This window comes from Schistocerca gregaria, chromosome 2 (genome assembly GCF_023897955.1).
Source record: "Schistocerca gregaria isolate iqSchGreg1 chromosome 2, iqSchGreg1.2, whole genome shotgun sequence".
Lineage (NCBI taxonomy): Eukaryota > Metazoa > Arthropoda > Insecta > Orthoptera > Acrididae > Schistocerca > Schistocerca gregaria.
The window spans coordinates 592,162,383-592,186,497 of NC_064921.1; the positions used below are offsets into that span (position 1 = coordinate 592,162,383).

Here is a 24,115-nt window from a genome sequence, read left to right on the forward strand (position 1 = left end):
CCCTCATATATCTTCAATTCATTACATTCCTTTTCTTGTTGATTTTTTGCAGACCATCTTAACTTCCCAGTTGATCAAGTCATCTGATTTTCATCAGATTACAAAGTAACTAAAACATTTAAGTTTGGTCTTCCCCATTGTTTATGTTTCATATCTAGAGAGATTTGTTCCAAACATACATTTTCATGAGTCTTTTCTGGTCTTGTGCTTATGTTTTTGCCTGTCAGCAGCTCTTCCTTTTAATAGAAAACTGTTTTGCCTCATGCAGCATTTCTTGTATTATCCATCTTTATCTATTCAACTACAGCGAAAGAGCAAAGTTTAGTATCTCTTCAAGAGTCTCTAATTGAGGTCTAACATTTTACACTTTGGTAGCTAGTTCATGACTATAAAAATGACATGAATTCCTGAACTTTTAATATTCTTTCTGGAATGTACTTTCACTCTGCAGAGGGTTTGAGGCACTGACAAAAATGATTCAACGAGAGCGGGTTGCAAGTTGTGCATGGATAGCTCAGTCAGTAGAGCATCTTCCTGCAAAAAGGCAAAGATCTCAGGTTCGAGTCCCATTCAGCACACAGTTTTAATCCACCAGAAAGTTATAACAGTCTTGATTACCAACTCATTATTGCAGAAAACAATTTGGTCTATCACGACTTACATAACTTTCCGTAATTAATTAATTAACGGCCCAGGTCCCACAGTTAATCATGGATATAGCCTTTGAGTAGCCAGCTGACAGAAGTTATCATTTATAAATAAAGACAGTAAATATTATTAATCATGCAAACATAAAAATCACACACACTCATGCAAATTAATGCCACATTTGTTGCTAAGACAACAATGACATATTTGTGCCATGCATCCATTAGTTGCATCAACATGAAATAGCATAGTCTGACCACTGATGAAATTTTTCACAAGTTACTTGATGACTTTGGAAACAGTGCACTTAATTTTTGGAAGATACTGTTGTAAATGATTCTGAGGAAAATACAAACTATGTTCTGAAAGAAACTATAGAGAATTCACGAAAAAAGACTTTGGAATTAAATATTTGATAATTTACTGAAAGGGCTTTCAGTATGTAATTCTAAAGTGATGTTATTTTGTAACATGATTATTTGTTGCATAATTAGAAGAAGACTGTGGATGTCCACACAACTGAGGAACAAGCACCATTATTCCACTATATATTATGACTGAAGAGAGTGGAAGACCACGGACAAGGGTAAGGGTGAGAACTCCACATTTTGACTCTGAGAAAGGCTTACAGCCTACTGACTGTATGCCACACCCATATTCTTCATGATTATCTGGGCAGTAAATATACATTCAGATGAGGTTGTATCTGGGATTTCTCTGTTTATGCAGATGAGAGGTCTGACACAGTGACTATCATGAAGACATTGCTTTTGAGGAATATAAAAGAAAATCTACAGTGGGATAAAAGATACAGAACTTCAGAGACATGAGCAAATCTTTCATTGTAAAAGAAATATCTTAGCACTATGTTGGGAGGAATAGCAAAATGTAAGCACAAGGCAAACTGGAAAAATGGGCACCTCTACTGACAGAAAAACAGGGGGAAGTCAAAACCAATTTGTTTGGTGGATTATAAGCAAAATTAGTTGAGTGTTGACTTGTCTGAGAATCATCAAACTGTGAAGTGATGGAGGAAGTAGGCTTTCCAGATAATTCTGAGTTTGATAGTAAACCTTGGGACACTGTAGGACAAATTCAAAGGAAAACACCTAACAATTTCCCAGTTCATGTAAACCACCTGTAGACATGCAAGTCTTGCAAGGGCCACAGGAGAGTTTGAAAGGTAGGAAACAAGATACTGGCAAAAGTAAAGCTGTGAGGACATGTCATGAGTCATGCTTGAGTAGCTCAATTGCTGGAGCACTTACTGCAAAAGGCGAAGGTCCAAAGTTTGAGTCAAGGTCCCGCACACTGTTTAGTACTGCCAGGAAGTTTCATATTAGTGCACACTCCACCTCAGAGAGAAAATTTCATTCTGGAAACATCCCCCAGACTGTAGCTAAGCTATGTCTCCACTATATCCATTCTACCAGAAGTGCTAGTCTTGCAAGGTCTGCAAGAGAGCCTCTGTGAAGTTTGGAAGGTAGGAGATGAGGTACTGGTAGAAGTAAAGTTGTGAGGACGGGTCATGAGTTGTGTTTGGGTAGCTCAGTTGGTACAGCACTTTCCCACAAAAGGCAAAGGTCCCGAGCTTGAGTATTAGTCCTGCACACAGTTTTAATCTGCCAGAAGTTTCATCTGTAGAAATTTTGCTGAGAGGAGATCTCTAAACCAATTTTGGAAAAAATCAAGACAGAAACACAGAGGAATCAAACACAATGTGCAGTGTACTAACTAAGAGGCAAGAAGCTGACTGAAAAACAAGCAACCAAAGTGGTGAATGCAAAGTCCCATCGGGTAAATTAGGCAATTCATGAAACTGTTTCCTACAACATTCCCAAATATGATTAATATACACAAACAAACAATATGCTCATATTAATTATGTGGGCATCCACGGCCAGAGTCAGCTGACACGTAAGTTTTGTACCACATCATAATGTAAAAAGTATAGTGGAGACCAAATTACATGGTATGATACTCAGTAAACTTTTATGTCACACACTATGCTTCATTATTAAACACTTCCATGCAAAAGAAACATCTGATTAGTGGAAAATTCCATGAATGTCCATTTGATCAATTTTTCCTTCTACGAAAACAGTGTTATAAAGAAATCACTTTATGAAAGTTAATATTGAATTCAGGATCAAAGTATTACATACTACTTTAAATTAGGAAATCTCTGTTTTTTGAATTTTGTAAATGTTACTATTGTACTACTGACTTTCAAGGACTAATAAATCTTTAAACATGGGGAAAAACAGTTAGGTTTTCCTGCTGGGTTTGCATGGAACTGTTCAGTAAAAAACGTTTGTAATAATCTATGCTGTGCTCTTACGCACAAGATACCAAATTTGAGCAATTTGTAAATATAAGAGAAAGCTGCTAAGTTATCAGATTGGCATGAATAAATGACAATGGTATTAATTAATTTTGTTTCTCTTTTGTTGGTAAAAATTAGATTTTGTTTCTATAACTTTTAAAGGTAGTTGTATTATGTACAGTTCCAAAAAGAGAAACTAAAACTGCACACAATCATAAAATTCTTGGTTCTGAATGGTCTACCAATAACAAAAATTCATCTAAAGGTGATGAGCATTTACAAGAAGACTGCTCCTTCATTTCGTAAAGCTAGGAACTATGTGCTGTCCTGCAACGAAAAATGATCCCTCTAAAAGACATCTCAAAACTGCACTCACAGATGAAGAAGTGCAGAACATGGTCTAGGAAATTCTTGATTCAAAGTTTATGAGACTGGTGACACATATATCAGAAGAAAGAGTACCATATATTTATTAAATAGGAAACACCTTCCAGATGTTCTGGAAATTATCAAATGAAAAAATTAATGTATCATCAAGATTTGAACCAACTTAAGGAGAATTATAGTGATTTCTTACAATATAAGTGAGTCATGGGTCTCCCACTTCATGCCAGAAATGTAACATAAGGTAGAGGAGAGTGACTCTGCACAAAAAGCAAGTAAGACATACCAGTACTCTGTGGAACACAAAAATGATTTTATTTATGTCTAACCTTGCAAAGGGCAAAACAATACTTTTAAATACCCCGTATAACAGAAGTTTTCAGGAGTGACTAGATGAAAAAATGTGCAAGAAATAGATCTGATTGGGAAAAAATGCATCACATGTCATGTCAAGAGCATGAAAAATGTTATGACAATGTGAAAACTGAAGAATTTGAAGAATGGCACTTATTCACCCTTTCTCCTATGAACTCCCTTCCCCTGGTCTTCCACTTACTCTCATATTTAGTTAAGTTTGTGGATGGAATAATTTTGAGTACACATACTAGTAAAGGCAGCTGTAGATGGTTATTTTGCTGTCTTGTAGGACCAAATTTCAGGGATGAAACTAAAATTGACAAAATAATTTGACCTAAAATTGGTAAAAAAACTGCATTTTGGTTATTAAAACACTGTCATACAGTTTTAGGCTGTCGAAGTTTTCCCTTTCCTTACCACATTAGACCCTATGCATACCTACAGACTCCTGTATAATAGTTATCTGCCAACACATCTGACTTCAATCATATGTTATGTTATAACCCAAGATGCCTATTCAGAAAAATTACTACTTGAAAACAGGGAGAAAACATCTTGAAAAAGGATATTACCTAAGGTATCAAGCCTTCTCTTTTTAGCAGCTTGATCTGGCTTAGCTGCTTCTTGTTTGGGAGCAAATGTCTTTTCTTCAAGTGTAAAGACTGTTGACTGCTCCTTTTCTGTAAATCTTAGTAACAATGAATTTCCCAAGCGAGAGCCCAGGAATAAGTAATTATCTTCACAAACACATGTCTGTAAAATAAAAAGAGAAAATATCATTAAAATGAAAATATAAAGCTGCACAGAATACAGAATGGAAGAGGAGACAAATTGTAAACTGACAAAAGTTGTCCACATATATGTTTACATTTCCAAAAGTGCTTGTATTTTACTAAGTTTGTAACAAAAATCATAAATAACATTTTATTCCCAGATTATGAGATTGCACCTGAGTTTGCTCAATATAGCCCATGAGTCCATACATTCACGACATGTTAGAATGTAAAATACAATGGCACTGTTTGCTGGGAATTGCTAACAGGTTGTTCAACCACCTAACGGCTTAATGGAAGGGCTTACCTTCAACACACCTACCTTTGTGACATGTAATTGTTGTGTCTTAAGTATTTGGATCCACTGCAGGTGATTGTAGTAAGAACATATAAAACCTAATGTTGTACTTCTGTTGTTGATGACAATGAAAGAGAGTAAAAGGAGGGGTTGTGGCACATAGGCCTCTTCAATTGCACCAAGTAGTCAAGCAGATCAGCAAGATGAATGTTCCCATCCTACAGACAAATGACTATCAACATTGTCAAATGCCCTCATTATGTGGGAAACTGCAGAAAGATTCGGAATTCAACCCAGATCAGTGACACACAGTCAGGTTATGGGGACTGTACACAACCGCCGCTCCATTCTTCACTGGTCACATACTAGCAATGAAAATTTCTACCAACATAAAGAACTAAGCCAGGTAACTTCCTGTCGAATGCCACCACAAATGCATACATTACCGACCTTGGCCACAGAAACACACTACCCAACATGAACTCAAACAATATATCAGGTGTAAAACTAACGACAGGTGGAGATCCAGAATTGAATGGGGTTGGAGTGATCATGATTTAGGGTAATTTTCTGTATATGTTTTAAAATCAGCATTTCTCTTGAAAGAGAGGGAGAGGTGCAAACAGAAGCTACATTTTGTTAAAGGTATATAATTCTTATACCTTCCTCCTTCATATCTTTCCCTGACTGATGGAAATTAGTGATATGATGGTACTGTTCACAAATTACTGTGATTCTTTTCACATTAACATTCAAGACAGTCAAGAAGCTTCCATGGCAGATATTCACCACCATCTGAAAAATATCTATGAATATCAGCATGTGTCTGCAAGTATTGTAAGACAATGGATAAAACATGTCAAGTATGGAAATACTAAAACTGGGAACTGCTCCTACACGTAACATAAGTCAGCTTCACATAATTACCTTAGTTGGTAAACTGGCATGCATGAATAAAATCTTTATTATGGACAGATATATTCCTGTTAAGGAAATCACATAATGGAAAGTCGTGTTAAAGAGATAAGATATAATTATGAGGTGAGATATATGAAGCTGATTGTCACAGGGTGCCGCTGCAGGAAGGAAGGACGACTGGGTTTAATGTCACATCGACATCGAAGTCTTTAGATACAGACCACAAGCTCGGGTTGTGTCAAGGATGGGAATGGAAATTTTTCATGCGCTTTCAAAAGGGACCATCTTGCCATGTGCCTGGAGTGATTTAGGGGAAATCATGGAAAATCTAAATCTGGATGGTTGGAAAAGGGTTTGAATCGTCATCCTCCCAAATGTGAGTCCAGTGTGCTAACCAGTGTACCACTTCACTTGGTTGGAACCACTGCTGTTGGCCAGAAACAATTGGCAAGTACAGTCAGTATCCTTCTTCACATCCCACACCAACTGTAGATGGCTTTGCTTGAAAATCACTCACTTGCTCTCAAAAGTGGTGTTTGCAAGGCAACAGTATAACAATCACAAAGCAGAAGTTGTGGCTGATTATATCTTCTGTGTGGCTCTAATGCAGTTCAACACAATAAGTATTTTTACATCATAAAAAAGTATTTTTACACCACAAAAGCTGGGGTTTCATACTATGATTATTGTTTTAGGGCATTAAATGGTTTGGTCTTCCAAAGAGGGGGCAAGGAAGAACTATGGGTCAAATGAAGTAGATTAAATAGAAATTCTGTCAAAAACTAAGAGAGAGATTTTAAAATAAAACACTTGTTAATCAGTAGTACTAGAATATAGAAAGTCAAAATTTTATTTAAAAATTCAATTGAAAGAACAAAAGTGACCAAATAAAAAACAAACCAACAATTTATTTGCAAATTAACCCAAAAAAGTTACAACCTCTTAGCCTAAATAGACCACTAATTATGTGACAATCATTGTATGATGTTATGCAGCATTCAATACTGACACTAGTAATTCCTATTTTCCTGACTTTTTAATGAATGTTTGGTCAGATTGTAGCTTTTATACTAGTGTCTTTTAGCAGCTGGGAACAGTCATTTCCCTAAACTGCCAGTAGTTCACTTCAACAACTGGTGCCCTATGGTAATGTCTTCAGCTATGAAAAGAAATAGTCAACAGAAAAAAAGATGAGACCAGAATAAAAAGTGTAGTGAAGCTGATTAGCAAGTACTAAGTTCAGCCTGATGAGCCAGAGTGTCGCATTATAACAAAAAGTGCTGCATTTTGTTTTCAACGAGTAGCTTTAAGCAAGTAATATCTTCATACAATCATGCTTCTTTATGGGTCTAATATTTTCTGACTGCATGCTAGTGACTGTATTAAATGTGGCATTGGACTGATAATTATGGTTAAGCCAAATGTTTATTACATCTTAATTATCACAAAACAGGGCCTACATTGGAAATGCTACCTTTGAAAGCCTGTTTCAGATTTTTCTGTGAACGCTTGCTAGCAGCAAAAACACCACATAACTAATCAGTAGCACTATAAACATGTCCACTGAACAATGATATGGCCATGCCAATCAGTGGGACATAAGCATTCAAGTTACTACAATAGATGCTCTAATATGTCCCTGTCTTATCTCTTCTACATTATGTCTCATCTGTTGCTTTCTGGATTTCCACAACTGTAAATGACCTTTGTCTCTCATACTGTTCAAATTTCCTACCAATCTAAGAAAATATGATTGAGTTTTCATTAACAGAGTTTTTAATGTATCTCACAGTACCATGCTCGACAATTTTCAGTGCTTTATTGGAAACATTCTGACCTAAATTACGAGTTTTATCTAGCATTCTGAAAAGTTAATAGCCAATTTAGAAAACCTCTTATTTCATTGATCTCATACGAAGTTCCACACATCTAGATTATCGTGGAAAAAAAATTGCAAGAATAATATTCATGAAGACAGAAATGTATTAACTTTTCCCACAAATTTTGTCTAGGTAAGTAATGCAACACAAGACAATCATCACACTGAATGAAGTGGAGTTCTGGAACAATTATTCAACTTGCTCCTACATGTGGTCTGGCCTGTCGTTTCTACCTCTCATTTTCATTTACCAAATGTAAGACATGAATTCTTTTAACAGTCTGACAGGCCTCTTGTCTACATATAAATAAAGCCAAATTATGATAGTTGTTTATATATGGAGTTCTACACACAGCAAACAGTTCACTCTGGTGAGTTGAAAGCATTTCATTAAAAGCAATAAGAATGGTAAAGTATATTTTCTGGAATATCTAAACTACATGCTGCACTAAACCAACATGCAGATAAAAGAACTGCAGTTATTCTCAGTTTAACAACAGGGTTAAACTGGGACATAGTAAGTGTGGTTAACAGACATCAAACATGATAGTACAGTAGATTTTCTGTTCACTTTAGCTCTCTACATTTCAACTGCTTATAACATCTATTTATTTCCAACCAGCACTTATTTTGTCTTACAAGGGGACTGCACCTACTCTTCATCACTGATTTCATCCAGGTAATCCAGGAATGGAGGCAATGGAAGAAGGAGCTCAAGACAGCACAGTGCTTACAACAAATAGCTCTTTTGGCACAGGTCAACTGAGGAATGAACAGTTTATGTTAGTGTAGTTTTTCACCAAAAACAGTAAACTATAATCCAGTATCATTTTCAATGGGTGCTTCAACACTTCACTGTGGATGCTATCATCATATGGCTTCTGTTCTTCTTCTACCTATGATCCAGCCACATTAATATTTTCACTTTTATATTTTCAGCTAAGTTCATATTTTTCATAACGTTCTCAAAAAATTCACATTATTCGATCGAGACCTAGCAAGCAACTGAGCTTCATAGCTGTAGCTGGTGTTGTCCCCAAAAGCTAATGGGCTGATTTTTCTTGCATCGGGACTTTATTGTTCGCATGCAGCTGCCGAGGACTGCTCGAAGGTCAAAATGAAACAACTGAAAACAACATCCTGTATGCATTAACTATAATCCATTCATGGAAAGTTATTTTCAATACCGAATTTTTCTCTGTCTTTCTTTTTCATGCCTTTTATAAAAATATTAATAAACACAACATACTGAGCATTATTACTGTTCATTTACAGTGAAAGTAATGTGAAAGTTGAAAATAAGAAAAATAAAAAAGTTTCTGCATAAAGACTCAACACCATGACCCTCTGATTACAAAGTGGAAACTGCACTAATATATATAAATGGCTCATGCCTCACCTGACCCGTGCCAAAAACGTTAATTTTACCTAAATCCTTGGCCACCTGTAGCTCACACTTCTGTTAATTTAATTTCTGGCCAAGCCCTGCATATCCTATAAATCTGGATAAAATCAATGATGACCAGTACGTGCAATTCCCTTGTTAGAATACTTGATTCAGATGCCATAATATGTGGCATTCTAACTTGTGCCTCATTAGGAGACTGCCTTTAACAAACTGTTTTCTGCCCATATTTGACTTGGATATCTCTTCATTTCATTCTTTAATTGTCTGCAAAAGATAAAATAAATCCCTGTAGCACTAAGCCTCTGGGGCTGTCAGTCTCCTGTCTCAATTATTTTAATTGTGTACTGCCTCGAAAGCTTATCATTGCTGCCTGATACCACTACACTTTTAACCATCCTCTGGAATTACCTTTCACTTCCCTGTTATCTCTAAATATACGAGTGGTGCTGGATGCTTATTTCTTGTGTTTCATAGCTTGCACCATTTTCTGTTTATTTAACTCATTTCTCAACATGGATATTGCATAGATTTGTGCAACATTTAGTTTCAATGTTTTGTGTTAAGTCACAACAACACAATTTAAGATGAATTTTATTTGGTGAGATTGTTTCAATAAATCTGTATTATGTAACGCCTCTCCAAAAACTGTGAAACGTAATTATAGTAAGCATTACTGCCGGAGGTAACCCAGTTTCAAATAGTTCTGCACAATTACCTCTACTAACCACTGGCAACAAATAAGATTTTGTCTTCCTCAAGATTGCTGGATGGCCGTATCTGCTCTCCTCCAGAGTTTTGCGGTGGCAGTACACTTTTATCCATCGTTGAGCACAGCAACACTTTGTTGCTGACAACATACTCTCTCTTTGCTGCTACACATGAATCCCAAAAATTCCATCCCCTCCATACTCTCTAATAGCACTCTCTCTCTCTCTCTCTCTCTCTCTCTCTCTCTCTCTCTGTGTGTGTGTGGGGGGGGGGGGGGGGGATGGGAGTGGGGAAAGGGGGGGGGGGGGGGCGGCACTCATACGGAGAGACATTTTCAGGTATGATGTGCTCTACAGTCGTTATCTGAGACAACTTTGCACGCCAAAATCACGTTAAAAAATGTAAATACTGTAGAACATTCAAATAGGTGTTTTCATTGATAAATATGAAATTGTTCCACCAAGCAACAATGGCAGAATACATTAATTGCATTTAGTGTCCTCGTATCAAGTGCCAGTTTTTGAAATGGGTTCCTCAAGATATTTATGCACCACAGACACTTCACTTTCTCTCTACCTGGATGGTCCCAAGGCCATTGCATCACCTTAGTCTGAACTGTGCAAGTGAGCTGTTCTTGGAATATGTCTGCATTTCTAATTTATGGATTTGTAGTTATAAGACATGTAATTCTACAAATGAAATCAGAATGACAGTGTTCAAAAATAAAATATTCAGCAAACATCAAGTCACTACTGTGAAGAAATAAAAGTTCAGCACTCCATATGCACATAAAAATTCTGTATTAAACTATTTACTACATTCCATAATTCACAAACATGAAGGTTGGTTTAGTCAATATTGAGGTCACACTTGCTGCTTCTACACTTGAATTCCACCTTCTCACATTGCCTACAGAAATGTGCAGCCTCAGACTAATTTAGACTATCATGCATATAAAGGACTATAATAAATAATTCTGTAAGTCAGAAATAGCTTCTTGCTTTTGAGAATCACAAAAAAGCACCTTCATTCCTTAAGGATATCTTATGGTATTCGAAAAAGTAAATGCAAGTTTGCAACTTGATACAGGGAGCCTTTTGTAGTCTTGAACACAAAAAAGGACACACCATTTTGCCACCAAAATATTTGATCACCTACCATATGATATAATATGTCTGACAGGCACCAAAGTTAAATTTGAAATAAAACTGAAAAAGTTTCTCCTTGACTGCTCATATCTGTATAAAAAAAAGAACACCCTGTACATGATCAGCATGTCACCACATTTTCATAGGAATGTGTAACATGAATGTAAAAAAAGACATCTCACAGCATTATAATTAATCATACAAATTATCTATGGAACATGAAACTATCTGAGGCAGGGGACTGAATGAATCTGCTCAAGACTTTGGGGCAATGGAATCAGCGTTCTGCAGCTACAGTGTGAAAGTAACTAGGAGTGAAAAAATAGCTTCCCCCTATATTTTTGATGGCAAGGTACAACTTTCTCCACCTGTCAGAGGTGCCCCAACTTCTCTGAAATTCTGTTTTTGTTATATTGATACATATAGCGTCATTTTCTAGTAAAGACAATCCATGTGACGACAGTCCAAAATTGCAACATCAGGTGGAGTAACCGAAAGGAAAAACTGAGAAAGTGCGCAATATAGTACTAGGTGTCCAGCGATTAAAAGGAGTATAAAACAGTAAACAACATTAGCACATCAGACAAAGGGGTACAATATACAGGGTGTTTAGATCCTGGTTTCCATAAATGTAGGATGTGCTCATATGAACATGGGTGTGAAAACGTTTTGTTAGAAAGTTATGAAAGGAATTCGCTGCAGAGACTCCCCAATTATGGCAATGCCCCTCAGACACGCGTTTTTACTTACCCTCTAATTTACACACGGTCTTGGCATTCATTTTTAGTCTGTCTAATTGTGTTCTGTTCAGCATCAACATGTGGTATGAAATCATTCATCATTATCTTATTGGTCCCTATTTCTTACGATAACATCTTACTGGGCAAATGTCGCTACAGTTTCTCAGAAATGAGGTTAAGGTTCTTCATTTACTTGACAATGTACATCCAGATACCATTCAATGAATGCATAGTTTGTGCACAATGGTGCTCCACATCATTTAACTAAATGTTTGTCGGTATCTCAGTAACCAGTTCCTGAATCAATGGATTGGTCAAGAGGGATGTGTGCTGCATGGCTTGTGCAGGCTGCCTCTATTTAAAAAAAACAGCAGCAGCAGCAACAACAACAACAACAACAACAACTCTTGCAATTAATACTGGATGGGATTATTTGTAATTAGGAGAACAAGAACTCTTCAGAAAATTTGCACTCTTTATTGCCTGTTAGCTAATAACTTTCTGTTTTGGGTGACGTAAAATTACATATAGGATACATAAAACCAGTAAAGACAAGAGACAAGCAATACAGTACACATTTCTTCAATCCTTAGCCCCTAGCATTGTTTTCTCTCCAATCTTGCTACAGCTTTACATGGCGTTCTTTCCTTTATGTGAAAGAGTCTATTACCTCATCAAAGTTCGTCAAATGCTTTGCTACACAAAAAATTGAAACATCATTGTCTAATACTGCATAAGCTGTTAATACAAATAGTACCCAAGACTGGTGTGGCTTCTCGATTTGATTACGTCTATTTTGTCAGTGCTAGATAAAACAAAATACGCCTTTTTAAAACTGCAGAAATTGTAAGACACACCAAATAAATGAGATTGTTTTGGTACAAATGGTCATTTGTATAACACGAAGACCAACATAAAATGCCTACTCACTCCGCCTGAGCCATGTACCCCTACCTTCTACCTATTACCCAAAATCCACAAAGTAAACCATCCTGGCCGTCCCATTGTGGCAGGCTTCAAAGCCCCAACAGAACGTATCTCAGCTCTGCTAGACCAACACCTCCAACCTATCACCCACAGACTCCCATCCTATATCAAAGACACAAATCACTTCCTAGAACGCCTCAAATCCATTCCCACTCCCCTCCCACCTGAAACCTTTCTTGTCACCATAGATGCTACATCCCTTTACACAAACGTCCAACATACCCGTGGTCTCTCTGCCTTTGAATACTACCTTTCCCAATGCCCACCCAAAGATCTTCCTTATCGCACTTGCTAACTTCATCCTCACCCATAATTACTTCACTTTTGAAGCCCAGACCTACAAAAAATTAAGGGGAACGGCCACGGGAACCAGGATGGCTCCGTCCTATGCCAACCTCTTCATGGGCAGCGTGGAAGAGGCTTTCCTGAAGACCCAACAGCTGCTTCCCCTGTCCTGGTATAGGTTTATAGATGACATCTTTGTGGTCTGGACTCATGGTGAAGAAACACTCCTTAATTTCCTCCATAACCTCAACTCCTTTGAGAATCTGAATTTCACCTGGTCCTTCTCCAAAACCCAAGCCACCTTCCTGGATGTTGACCTTCATCTTGTTGAAACTCACATCCACACCTCTGTCCACATCAAACCCACAAACAAACAACAGTACCTTCACTTTGATAGCTGCCATCCATTCCGCATCAAACGCTCCCTTCCCTACAGCCTAGGTATTCGTGGCAAACGTACCTGCTCCAGTGACAAAGCCTTCAACAATTACACCAATAACCTGACCAGTGCTTTCCTCTCTCGCAACTATCCTGCAGACCTTGTCCACAAACAGATCTCCCGAGCAATACATTCCTCCCCGTCCAACAACAATGTTCCTATCTCCAGACCACACAGAAGCATCCCCCTTGTCACCCACTATTAGCCTGACCTCGAATACATCAACAAATTACTCCGCCAGGGATATGACTTTCTCAAGGCAAGTCCTGAAATGAGATCATCACTTGAAAATATTCTCCCCACACCACCCAGAGTTGCCCTAACCTCCGTAACATCCTTGTAGGGTTTCTACAATATTCCCAGACCACGTTCCCTACCCAGCGGTTCCTACCCCTGTAACTGACCCCACTGCAAAACCTGCCCCATGCATCCCACCCACAACCACCTACTCCAGCCCCGCTACTGGTATAACATACACAATTCAAGGCAGTGCCACATGTGAAACAACACATATCATTTATCAGCTGACACGCCTGCACTGCACAGCCTTTTACATTGGTATGACGACAACTAAACTGGCTGAGCGCATGAACGGCCACAGACAAAATGTCCGCCTAGGAGATGTCCAATACCCAGTAGAAGAGCATGCCCTCCAGCATAATTCTAGGGACCTAGTAACCAGCTATACCATACGTGCCATTTGGCTTCTCCCACCCAACACCAGTCCCTCGGAACTGCAGAGATAGGAACTTGCACTCCAACACATCCTTTCATCCCGCCATCCCCCTGGACTGAACCTACGTTAACCAACCTTGTTCCCATTTACTCTTCAGTCTTCTCCTCTTTCCCATTCCTCTTTAGCCATTCACACAACTTTTCATCCTACACAGTTGTGTTTATCTTTATACTATATACTTCTTTACTTCTGTATGCATCCTCTTGGGTTTGAAGCTGGCACAGTACTTACAGTAGAATATCTTTGGCTCCCCTCTTACACCCATGCCTCCCATCTTTACTACCCTCCCTGTTTACCTTTCCCCTGTTGCTTCATAACCTGGGTTGTGAGTAACTGAATCCACTTTCCCTTCTTCCCCTTTTCCCCCCCTCTCTCCTCCCTGACAAAGGAACAAAGTTCCGAAAGCTAGGATACGTAAATTTTCTGTTCTGTTTTGTGTATCTATCGGCTGTACTCGGCTGAGGTAAGTACTGGCCAGCCCCTCTATCTCTTTGTTAGTATTAATTTACAGATCAGTAGTACAAGCAGTTCTGAAAGACCAAGTATTAACCATTACTGAAACATCCACACCAGCACATGGTGTAGCAACCACAGGCAGCAATGCAGGCACTGACCTTGGCATCCAGTTGATCACACAGATAGCAAATACTGTTCTAGGATACATAATGCCACATCTGCATGACCTGTTCACCTAGTTCTGTAAGAGTTGTTAGTTAACGAGTCACATGAGTCACTTCTCGTCTAATCTTATCCAACACATGCTCAATTGGAGACAAGTCCAGAGATCATGCTGCCCAGGGAAGTTGCTCCACATCATGCAGAGCACATTTAGTTTCAATGGCAGTATGTGGGTGAAAATTATCATTTTGGAACAACACATCCATGTCCTGTGGCAAAAACAGCAAAACAATGGGTCTAATAACATTCTGCAGGTACCCAACATTGGTTAGCAACCCCTCCAGAAACATCAACAGTGAACAGGAGTTGCAGCTTATAGCACATCAGACCATAGGGCCTAGGGCAGGACTAGTGTGTCCAGTCAAGCTGTGCATATCAATGCTGTGGCATGAGTGGAAGACAGGCTAGAGGTGTACATGCTCTTAGTCCCACTGCTGATAACTGGTTTGCAACAGTTCGAGGTGACATGTCTGAGTTCACAAGCTCTCTTATCTGTGCTATGGTAGCTGCATGAACTGCTACTGCTGCCCTTACAATACAAGGATCCTGGTGAGCGTCTGTGCTCCGTGGAAACCCAGAACCTGCCCTACACGTGTAAAGATGTTCACATGACCACTGATACCAGCATCATTGCACGCATCTACATGGCATGATTGCTTACTTGATTCACATGCTTGCACCACACTGAGCCTTCTGGCTGTGAGCATTCCCTCCAGATCACACTCTGGTAGCTAAGCCACTATGCTACCTGTTGGTGGATGACACTGAAACCGTTATCAGTATATCTATTATCCCCAGATGGCATATACCAACACCTGATCACAATCAACGTCATCTTTCTAGGTGTACTAATTTTTTTTTTTCTGGTAGTGTATTAGGATGGTTTCACAAGGATATGGTAGGTGCTCGGAAGGGCTTTGCTGAAAGTCTCATCCTGCTATTTGCCCAAAATGATTTAGGCAAACCACAGAAAAACTAAGTCAGAATAGCTGGATAGAGGAAACTCTATCCTTCTGATTATTAGGTTCAGAGTCTTATCACCTGCACTGCCTCATTTGGTTGCTCCTTATTGTATAATGTTCTTTTGTTCATACATCATATGCAAAATAATTATAATATAAAAAAACTGTTTTGCTCATGTTCCTCACATCTCGCTAAAATATCACTGCAGTTAGTGATTCCGAACACGCCGCTAAAAAAATGACACTAGAAGATAATTATCTAATACCTTATAATTAGGAAGTAGGTCTTAAGAACAGCTGTACAGTGGTGCTATCTTTTATTGTCTTGATGTAGTGAAGTATTTATTATGTACTTTAAGAAGATTGTGTGTTGGCACCCAGTATGAGAACAATTTTCGTCAGGTGTGTATGGAATTAACACAGAAAAGGCCTTCATCAATTTGAGAAAACAACAAAAATCTATACAGGATGGAGAGATGGATGTTTAAATGCTACTCCCCCCAAAATGTGAGTCCAATGCCTTACCCAATAACATGTGACTCAAAGAGAGCAAAAAATATATAATACACTGGATTTTAAGAAGTTTTATGGAGTTTTATTATGCGTTGTTAGAAAGATTTTCCAGTATAAAATGATCTGGAATGTAGTAATTGACTAATCACATTTCTTTATAACACAGAATGAAACAATGAAACTCTTAAAACTAGGTGAACAGAAACACTTACGCAAGTTGTCAGTACACTAGCTGCTGCCTTATCAAAGTGGAAACTTCGAACACTTCTCATACTGTCAGCATATAAGGTGAGGACATAAAGTTCTCCTCCTTTCAGAGAGATAACCAACCGGTCATGAGAGATAAAAGAAGCTTGCGCTCCTTCTAAAGTTATCTTCACACCCTCTTGTACCTCTGAAAAATAAGAAGAGTTCAGTAGTCAAAATGTTTTAGAAATCAATAACTGAAACTGACTACATGCAGAATTTAAAAAATCTCCAAAAGAAAATCAATCAAATATTTCTAAGCATAAGAACTATTAGTTCAAAGGACAACACACATCGAAAAGCAGAAGCACTGAGAGATCGATATGCACACATAGATGAAAGAAAACTTTCTATCTTTCAGAGTAATCCTTTTCTGAGCTAGAGTAAAATATGCAAATGCAAACACACACACACACACACACACACACACACACACACACACATACAGACACACACACACACACACACACACACGTGCACGCCTCAGTCCCTCAATGGTGCTGGCTTGATGAACAGTATCAGTGCTGCACTTCAGCAGGTAGACTAGATTGTTATGGGGATTGTGTTGGTTAGGGCGGGTAGAGGGAGAGAAAGGCAGGAGGCAGGGAGAGGAATTGGTGATGGGTGACTAGTGGCTTGGAGGGAAGTAACTGGTTTGCTGGCTAGGAATATGGGGCGGTAGGGGTGGCAGGTACACAGGCCAGGCACATAATGCATGGAGCTGGTGGGGAGAGGCACATGCTTCTGGTGATGTGGGGATGTGAAATGGGATGGGGAGACAGGACAGAGAAAGAAGAAACTATCGGGTCTTGGGCATGTAGACAGTGAGTTATTGGATGTGGAGGCCAGGATCATTATAGGAGCAGAGGATGTGCTGTACAGATAACTCCCATCTAACAGTTCAGAGAAGCTAGTGGTGGAGGGAAGGGTCCAGATGGCTTGGATTGTGAAGCTGCCATTGAAATTGAGTATGATGAGCTCATTTGTGTGAGAGCCACCGGGTGGTTAACTTTGTTCTGGGCAACCATTTGGCAGTGAGATTCATCCTGCTGGACAACTGGTTGATAGTCACACAAACATAAGAACCCATACAGTGTCTGTGGGAGAGTTAATGTATGACATGGCTGCTTTTACAGGTGATCCAGCATCTGATGGGGTAGGATAAGCCTGTGACATGACTCGAGTAGCAAGTGCTGGATCTGTGGATTGCAGACATCTTGTATCTTGGTCTACCACAGAGATACGAACCCACTGACAAGGGATTTGGAGTAGGAAGGGCATGGGGATGAACTATGGTACTGTATAGGTTGTGTGGCCAACGAAAACTACTTTAGGAGGGGCGGGAAGGATCTTGGATAAGATGTCCCTTATTTTAAGGCATCACAGAAAATAATCAAAGCCGTGACAAAGGATATAGATCAGTTTTAACCCAGGGTGATATTGGGTGTTGAGGGGGACACTCCTTTGTAGCTTATTCCAGAGTGCGGTGGGAGAAACAGGAGTGTGTGCGATGATAAGGCAGGGTTATTGCCTGACTGTAAAAGCCTTTGTGAGACCTTCAACATATGTCCACGTGTGGCTATTCTGTATGGATGGGATGGCAACCATCAAAATGCAGGCACTGTTGGTAGTTTTTGGGTTTAATGTGGAGAGAGGTGTGGGTGGAGTCAACAGAGAAGTGGAGGTAAACATCCAGAAAAGTTGCACAGGTGGGCACACGAGAACCAGGCAAAGCAGGTGGAAGATACTTGACCAACATTTCCAAACCAATTGCCTGAAGCATAGCCTCCCACATCTGAGACATGAACCACTTGCATCACAGACTCTCCACCATCACCAACTCTTTACCTCCTGAATTCATACTCATCACTATTTATGCCACCTCCTTGTACACCAACATTCCTCATGTCCACTGCCTTGCCATTATCAAATACTACCTCTCCTAGTGTCTTTCAGACTCCATGCCCATCACCTCATTTCTAATATACCTTATCAACTATATCCTGTCTCACGGCTTCTTTTATTTTGAAGAGAAGGTATACAAACAAATCCACAGCACAGCCAAAGGCAATGGCATGCCACCATCCTATGCCAACTGTTTATGGGCCATCTACAGGAAACCTTCCTAGCCTCCCAAAACTCCCAGCCCCTAGTCTGACTCAGGGTCAGTGATGGTATCTTCATGACTCAGGGCCAAGGCATCTTATCCTCATTCCTTCACAACTTCAACACTTTTTCTTCCATCTTCTTTACTTGGAACTGCTCTCCCAAATGTGCCACCTTCCTTTATGTTGACCTCCACTTCTCTTATGGCTCCTTCCACACATCTGTTCACATTAAACCCAAAAATAACTTGCATTTCAATAGCTGCCATCCCTCCCACACAGCACAGCCATAAGTGGACAGCTTATCTGCAGTGCCGAGAACTCCTTTGCCACATATGCTAAAAGTCTCATTAAGGCCTTTGCAGATAGGCACTACCTCCAAAACCTAGTCCACTAAAAGATATCCTATGTCACATCCTCACACTCTCCCGTTCCTCCCAACACCCCCAGGAATCAGCTATAAAGGAGGATCTCATCGTCACCTAGTATCACCTGAACCATTTCCTTCATCAGGGCTTTGACTGTCTCTCATCACGTATTGAAATGAGACATATTCTACCCAAGATCCTCCAACCCCTAAGAAAGCAGTCTTCAGTTGTCCACTCAATCTACACAATATCCTATTTCATCTGTATGCCACTCCCACTCCCAACCCCTCACCACAGGTATCATATCCCTGTGGCAGATGAAGGTGCAAGACCTGCCACTCATCCACCACTTCCTACTCTAATCAAGTCACATGATTATCCTATCCCATCAGAGGTCAGGCCACCTGTGAAAGCAGCCATGTCACATACCAACTCTGCTGAAACATGGCACAGCGTTTTGTCAGTACGACAATAAGATAAATAGTCACTGCCAAACGGTTGTCAAACTGACTAGCCAGTGGCATAACATGCAGCTGAGCACAACATGCTGCATTTAATAAATGGCTACTTCACAATCTGGGCTACCTGGATCCTTCTATCCACCACCAGCTACTCTGAACCATGTAGATGGGAGTTATCCTTACAACACATGCTCATCTCCCCAATTGTCCTAGTCTTTATCTCCAGGAACCCACAGTCGCCACTCCCCTCATCCAACAGTTTCCCCTTCCTCTATCCTCTCTCCCCCTCCCAATTCACATCACCATGTCACCTTCAGAATGTCCCCAGCCCCACCAGCTCCATGCATTATGAGCCTAGCCTGTGTACTTGACACCCCTCCCACATCACTTGACAGTCAGCAAATCAGTTGCCTCCTTCCGATCCTAATCCCTCCCCTTGCCTCTCTATCCCTGTACTCAACCCACTGCCCCATCTGACAGAACCCCTACCACATCCTAGTCCACCTGCCAAAATGCAGCACTTGCATTGTTACTTCAGCTGGCACAATGTAGGGACACAAGTATGTGTGCATGTGTGCATTCGTACACGATAGGTATAAATATTTCAATAGTATCCTACCATTGCTTTCATCCCAAGTGAAATATAGATCTGCCGTACCTTTAAAAAATTGTCCAGTTAGGTATGTAAATTACTGAAAAAGCAAAAACAAATGTGATGCAGTCAGGTGCCTGAATGGGAAATTGAAATCAGCTCCTGTTAGCTTCAAGGAAACAATGGACAGAACACAGAACACTAAAGTCTAGAAGGCAGAAGGGAGTAATCAGCATGTATAAAAGGAATAACAATTGTCTTAATGCCTTAATACACTAGGGATTACATGATGACACTGAATTGTGTTGTAACAATATTGTGCCAAGAGAACACAGTTGCCTGACAGCATTTCCATGAGAACATTATATACCAATTGGATTGGTACTGATTTCTGTCCCAAATTTCTGATGTGCGGCAAGCTTTGAAATGGCACAAGCAACTGAGATCAGGTTCTTGTATTTTTCCTTGTAGTTTTTTTCATAAAGTCACTATAACAAACAGTTGACATCACTTCTGTGTAGAAAACTGTATGACATGATGATTCCTTGATGACGATAAGCAGAAATCATTATCTATTAGACCTCTGATTTTGACTGAATCATCATCTCCTCCTCCCCCTTTCTGTGGTCATGGTGGCTCATTGGGTAGGACTCTTGGCCTGGTAGTTCTCGTTTCAATCCCAGTTAGGTGTTGGGACTTTTCCTCAGTGCAGCCCCTCCAGGGCAGACCCAAGTCCGCTCAGCTTCCTATTAAATGAGCACCAGGGATCTTTCCTGAGGATAAAAGGCAACTGGGGCAATGGGCCTGTCCCTCCCCCCCCCCCCCCCCCCCCCCCTCAGCACAGCAGAAAATTATGGCTGTATTATATCTGCACAGGTCACTGGCTAGTGACACAGACTTTACTTTTACTTATCCCAACACTATGTAGGAAAGTCAGACCTGTTCACTCATTGCTCACTGAACTATGATTTCCACCTTTCAGACTGAATCTTTGTTCAACAACACTGTGATGTTTTGCCAATCCCTCTCCCACTTGGTAGCCAAACAAATAATAAACAAATCCACGGGAATTTCTCTCTTGTTTACATCTTTCTTCAACAGAATTTATTATAAGCTTCACACTACATTCATTTGTTGATGTTTTCAACATTTTTGCTCTTCAATTATCAATTATGCTCATATGACCATGCAAAATGATTACATCAATGAGAAACTGTGCTATGGTCAACCGTAACATATCAAAAACTTCATGTGCAGCATTGTAAGTTTTCTCAGGTTTTGACAGGAGTTAAGATTTTAAAAATTGGAGAAAAAAAGAAAGTCAGTAAAAATTTCTGTGCATTACACTGATTCACAAGACTGACTGAGGACAATATGTCTTCAAAGATGGCTTCCTGCTTAATACGAGCAAACAAAATGGATTACAATTATTACTGACATGGTCTTCTAATTTCATCTAGCTATAAAAATCAAATGATTACTTATCTCAATCTACAATATGAAAGAAGGATGGAAGATCAGGGCTTAATGCACCCTCGACATTGAGATAATTAGAAGCAGAAGCTCAGATTGATTCAAGGATGGTTCAAATGGCTCTGAGCACTATGGGACTTAACATCTGAGGTCATTGGTCACCTAGAACTTAGAACTACTTAAACCTAACTAACCTAAGGACATCACACACATCCATGCCCGAGGCAGGATTCGAACCTGTGACCGTAGCAGTCTCGCGGTTCCAGACTGAAGCGCCTAGAAACGCTCGGCCACACCGGCCAGCTGATTCAAGGATAGTGGAAGGAAAGCAGCCATGCCTTTTCAAAGGAAACACCCTGGCATTTGTCTGGAGTGATTTAGGAAATCATGGTAAACCTAAATCAGAATGGCTGGATGTGGGTTTGAACTGTCATCCTCCCAAATGCGAGTGCTAATCACTGAGCCACCTTGCTTGGTTCACAATCCTCAAGGGAGCAAGGTCTACAAGAAAGCAGTATAGTCAAATTTATGTTCATTATAAAATGAAATAAACAACCAGTTCGCAAGAGAAGAAAGTCGCTGACCTGGCTAGGAATTACACCGAGGGCTTTGCAACGTACAGGCTGTGATGCTAGCCGCTGCACCTCATGCAGCAGACTTTTGTATTATGATTAAATTTTAATGCCCTTGCATACAGTACCTAAAAGACATTACTGTAAACACTACCATGGGGCTCGATACTTTTCTTCCATAAATCGAGACTGGATTAAGTATACTGAATCCGCTGATCAACATTCAGTAAGCACAAACCTGAAATATTTCTACACTTACTTACAGAATATAAAAACAATAACATGCCCATGTTCCACTTCATTCGAACTTCTTGTACGTAGTTGATAGTGAGATCTTCATAAAGTGAAAATTGAACTAAAAGCACATTATAAATTAATACAATGAGTTAAAAACCTATTGGCTGGAGAAACAGTAACTACTACATAGAATTCTCAGTAAGAAGCAAATGTCTTTCAAGAATGAAGCGTTGTAGTGAATGTATTATTAATTTCATGCAAAAATTTTGTTTTACTCACTCAAAGGAAAATTTGTGCTGACGTCCGTAATACTGTTCAAGGATACTCCATATGGAGGTACACTTTGATTGAGATATATAAGAGCATTGATAGACATAATGAGTGTACCTCCCAGAGGTTTCCGTACAGGAATGGCCTGGACACAGTCAAATGGTAAGTTCGATACTGACCAAATTATTGGGTGAACTTTCTGTTGAATATTTAAAGATATTGCCACCATAGATACTGTGTCCTGTCTCACAGCAATGCGACTGCAAATACAAAATGTGTAGTTCTATTAATGATATCTTAACTTTTTATATATTTGATGCAGTTAGCTAACTAAAATTAGAAAACAAACTAAGAAGCTCAATCCTTTTGTTCCTAATATAAGAATAAAATACAACAACAGTGTAATGTCAGAGTAATTAATGTGCAAAGCAATTTCAGCAGAATAATCTTTTCCTTTTGGAGGCTTTTTTCTATAATCTGAGAATAGTCAGTATTGGACCTGAAACACCTATACATTTAGAAGATTTACACAATAAGACTGAGGACTGACCAATAAATAAAAAAAATGGCTTCTGGCAAACAACACTCCATTATTCTCAGAAATATCTGCCGCATTGTTTTTTTCGTTAACTGCACACATATAAATATAGGCATCAGATAACCATGAAAAGGGGACTTAAATCTACATTATAAATTACATAACAACAACAGGTCCACATAAAATACCAATACTTATAAAAAGCAGCTCATTCGTTACCAAGTGGTATGCTAACTATAGCAATGTAGTAAATTAACTACAAATTGGAACATATATGTCACTTGTGTATGATTTACCATTCATCTGCTCATAATTTTTTTTTCTTTAATGTAGACACAGATAACAAGAGACTTGGTAAATCTCATGTTTTCAGATAATTTATTACAAGTTCTACTAACTCAAGAACAACACATCCGCCTTAATAACAGTCAATATGACTCAGCTCATCCATAAACAGATCTCCAGTGCTATCTCCTCCACTCAAACCTGTTAACCAGCTGCAGATCACGTTATATCAACCACACCTTGACAAGCTCAAGTGCATCCTTCACCATGGATTAGATTATTCTAGTGATGCCCTGAGATGAGAGTGGTTTTGTGAACTATTTAGCAGAACACACTCAAATAAAATGAATTGTTATGCAGTGTCTCTCAAATGGTGTTACTGACTCTCAAAAATCAAAAATAAAATAAGTAGACAGAAGGGAAGAAGAAATAAATGCAAGATATCACAATAAAAATTAATTATGTTTAAAACTACTGTACAAGAATTTTATGGTACTCTGATTGTACTTGACTCAAAGAATGAAGCACACACAATTTGTGCAAATGCTGATGCACTGCTCATGAAATGTGTATGTCTGGTTTTGTGTCCAGGTCCAGCCCACAATTTTAACTTGTCACTAATGATCACTGAACCACATAACACTTAAAAAATAATATGTGTCAACTCAGAATTTTTTTTTTACTTTTTTTGCCAATACATTTAAGTAATGCCCAGTTCTCTAGTTTTCAGATTTCCCTGCAAAGTTTCCCACCTACTTGATGAGGCTTGATAAGAGTTCAT

The 24,115-nt window shown here is 39.3% G+C and overlaps 1 protein-coding gene across 3 annotated transcripts in view; it reads right to left on the reverse strand.

The window, feature by feature from the left end:
* Positions 1 to 24,115, reverse strand: part of LOC126334148 (cleavage and polyadenylation specificity factor subunit 1) — a 382,681-nt gene that overhangs the window by 206,953 nt on the left and 151,613 nt on the right. For all 3 annotated transcript variants that reach the window (XM_049996806.1, XM_049996803.1, XM_049996805.1), the window contains exons 5-7: positions 22,521 to 22,771; positions 16,400 to 16,581; positions 4,288 to 4,468 (exon numbers count right to left, since the gene is read on the reverse strand). In XM_049996806.1, the coding sequence (XP_049852763.1) occupies positions 4,288 to 4,468; positions 16,400 to 16,581; positions 22,521 to 22,771 (614 nt within the window). The remainder of the gene's footprint in view (positions 1 to 4,287; positions 4,469 to 16,399; positions 16,582 to 22,520; positions 22,772 to 24,115) is intronic.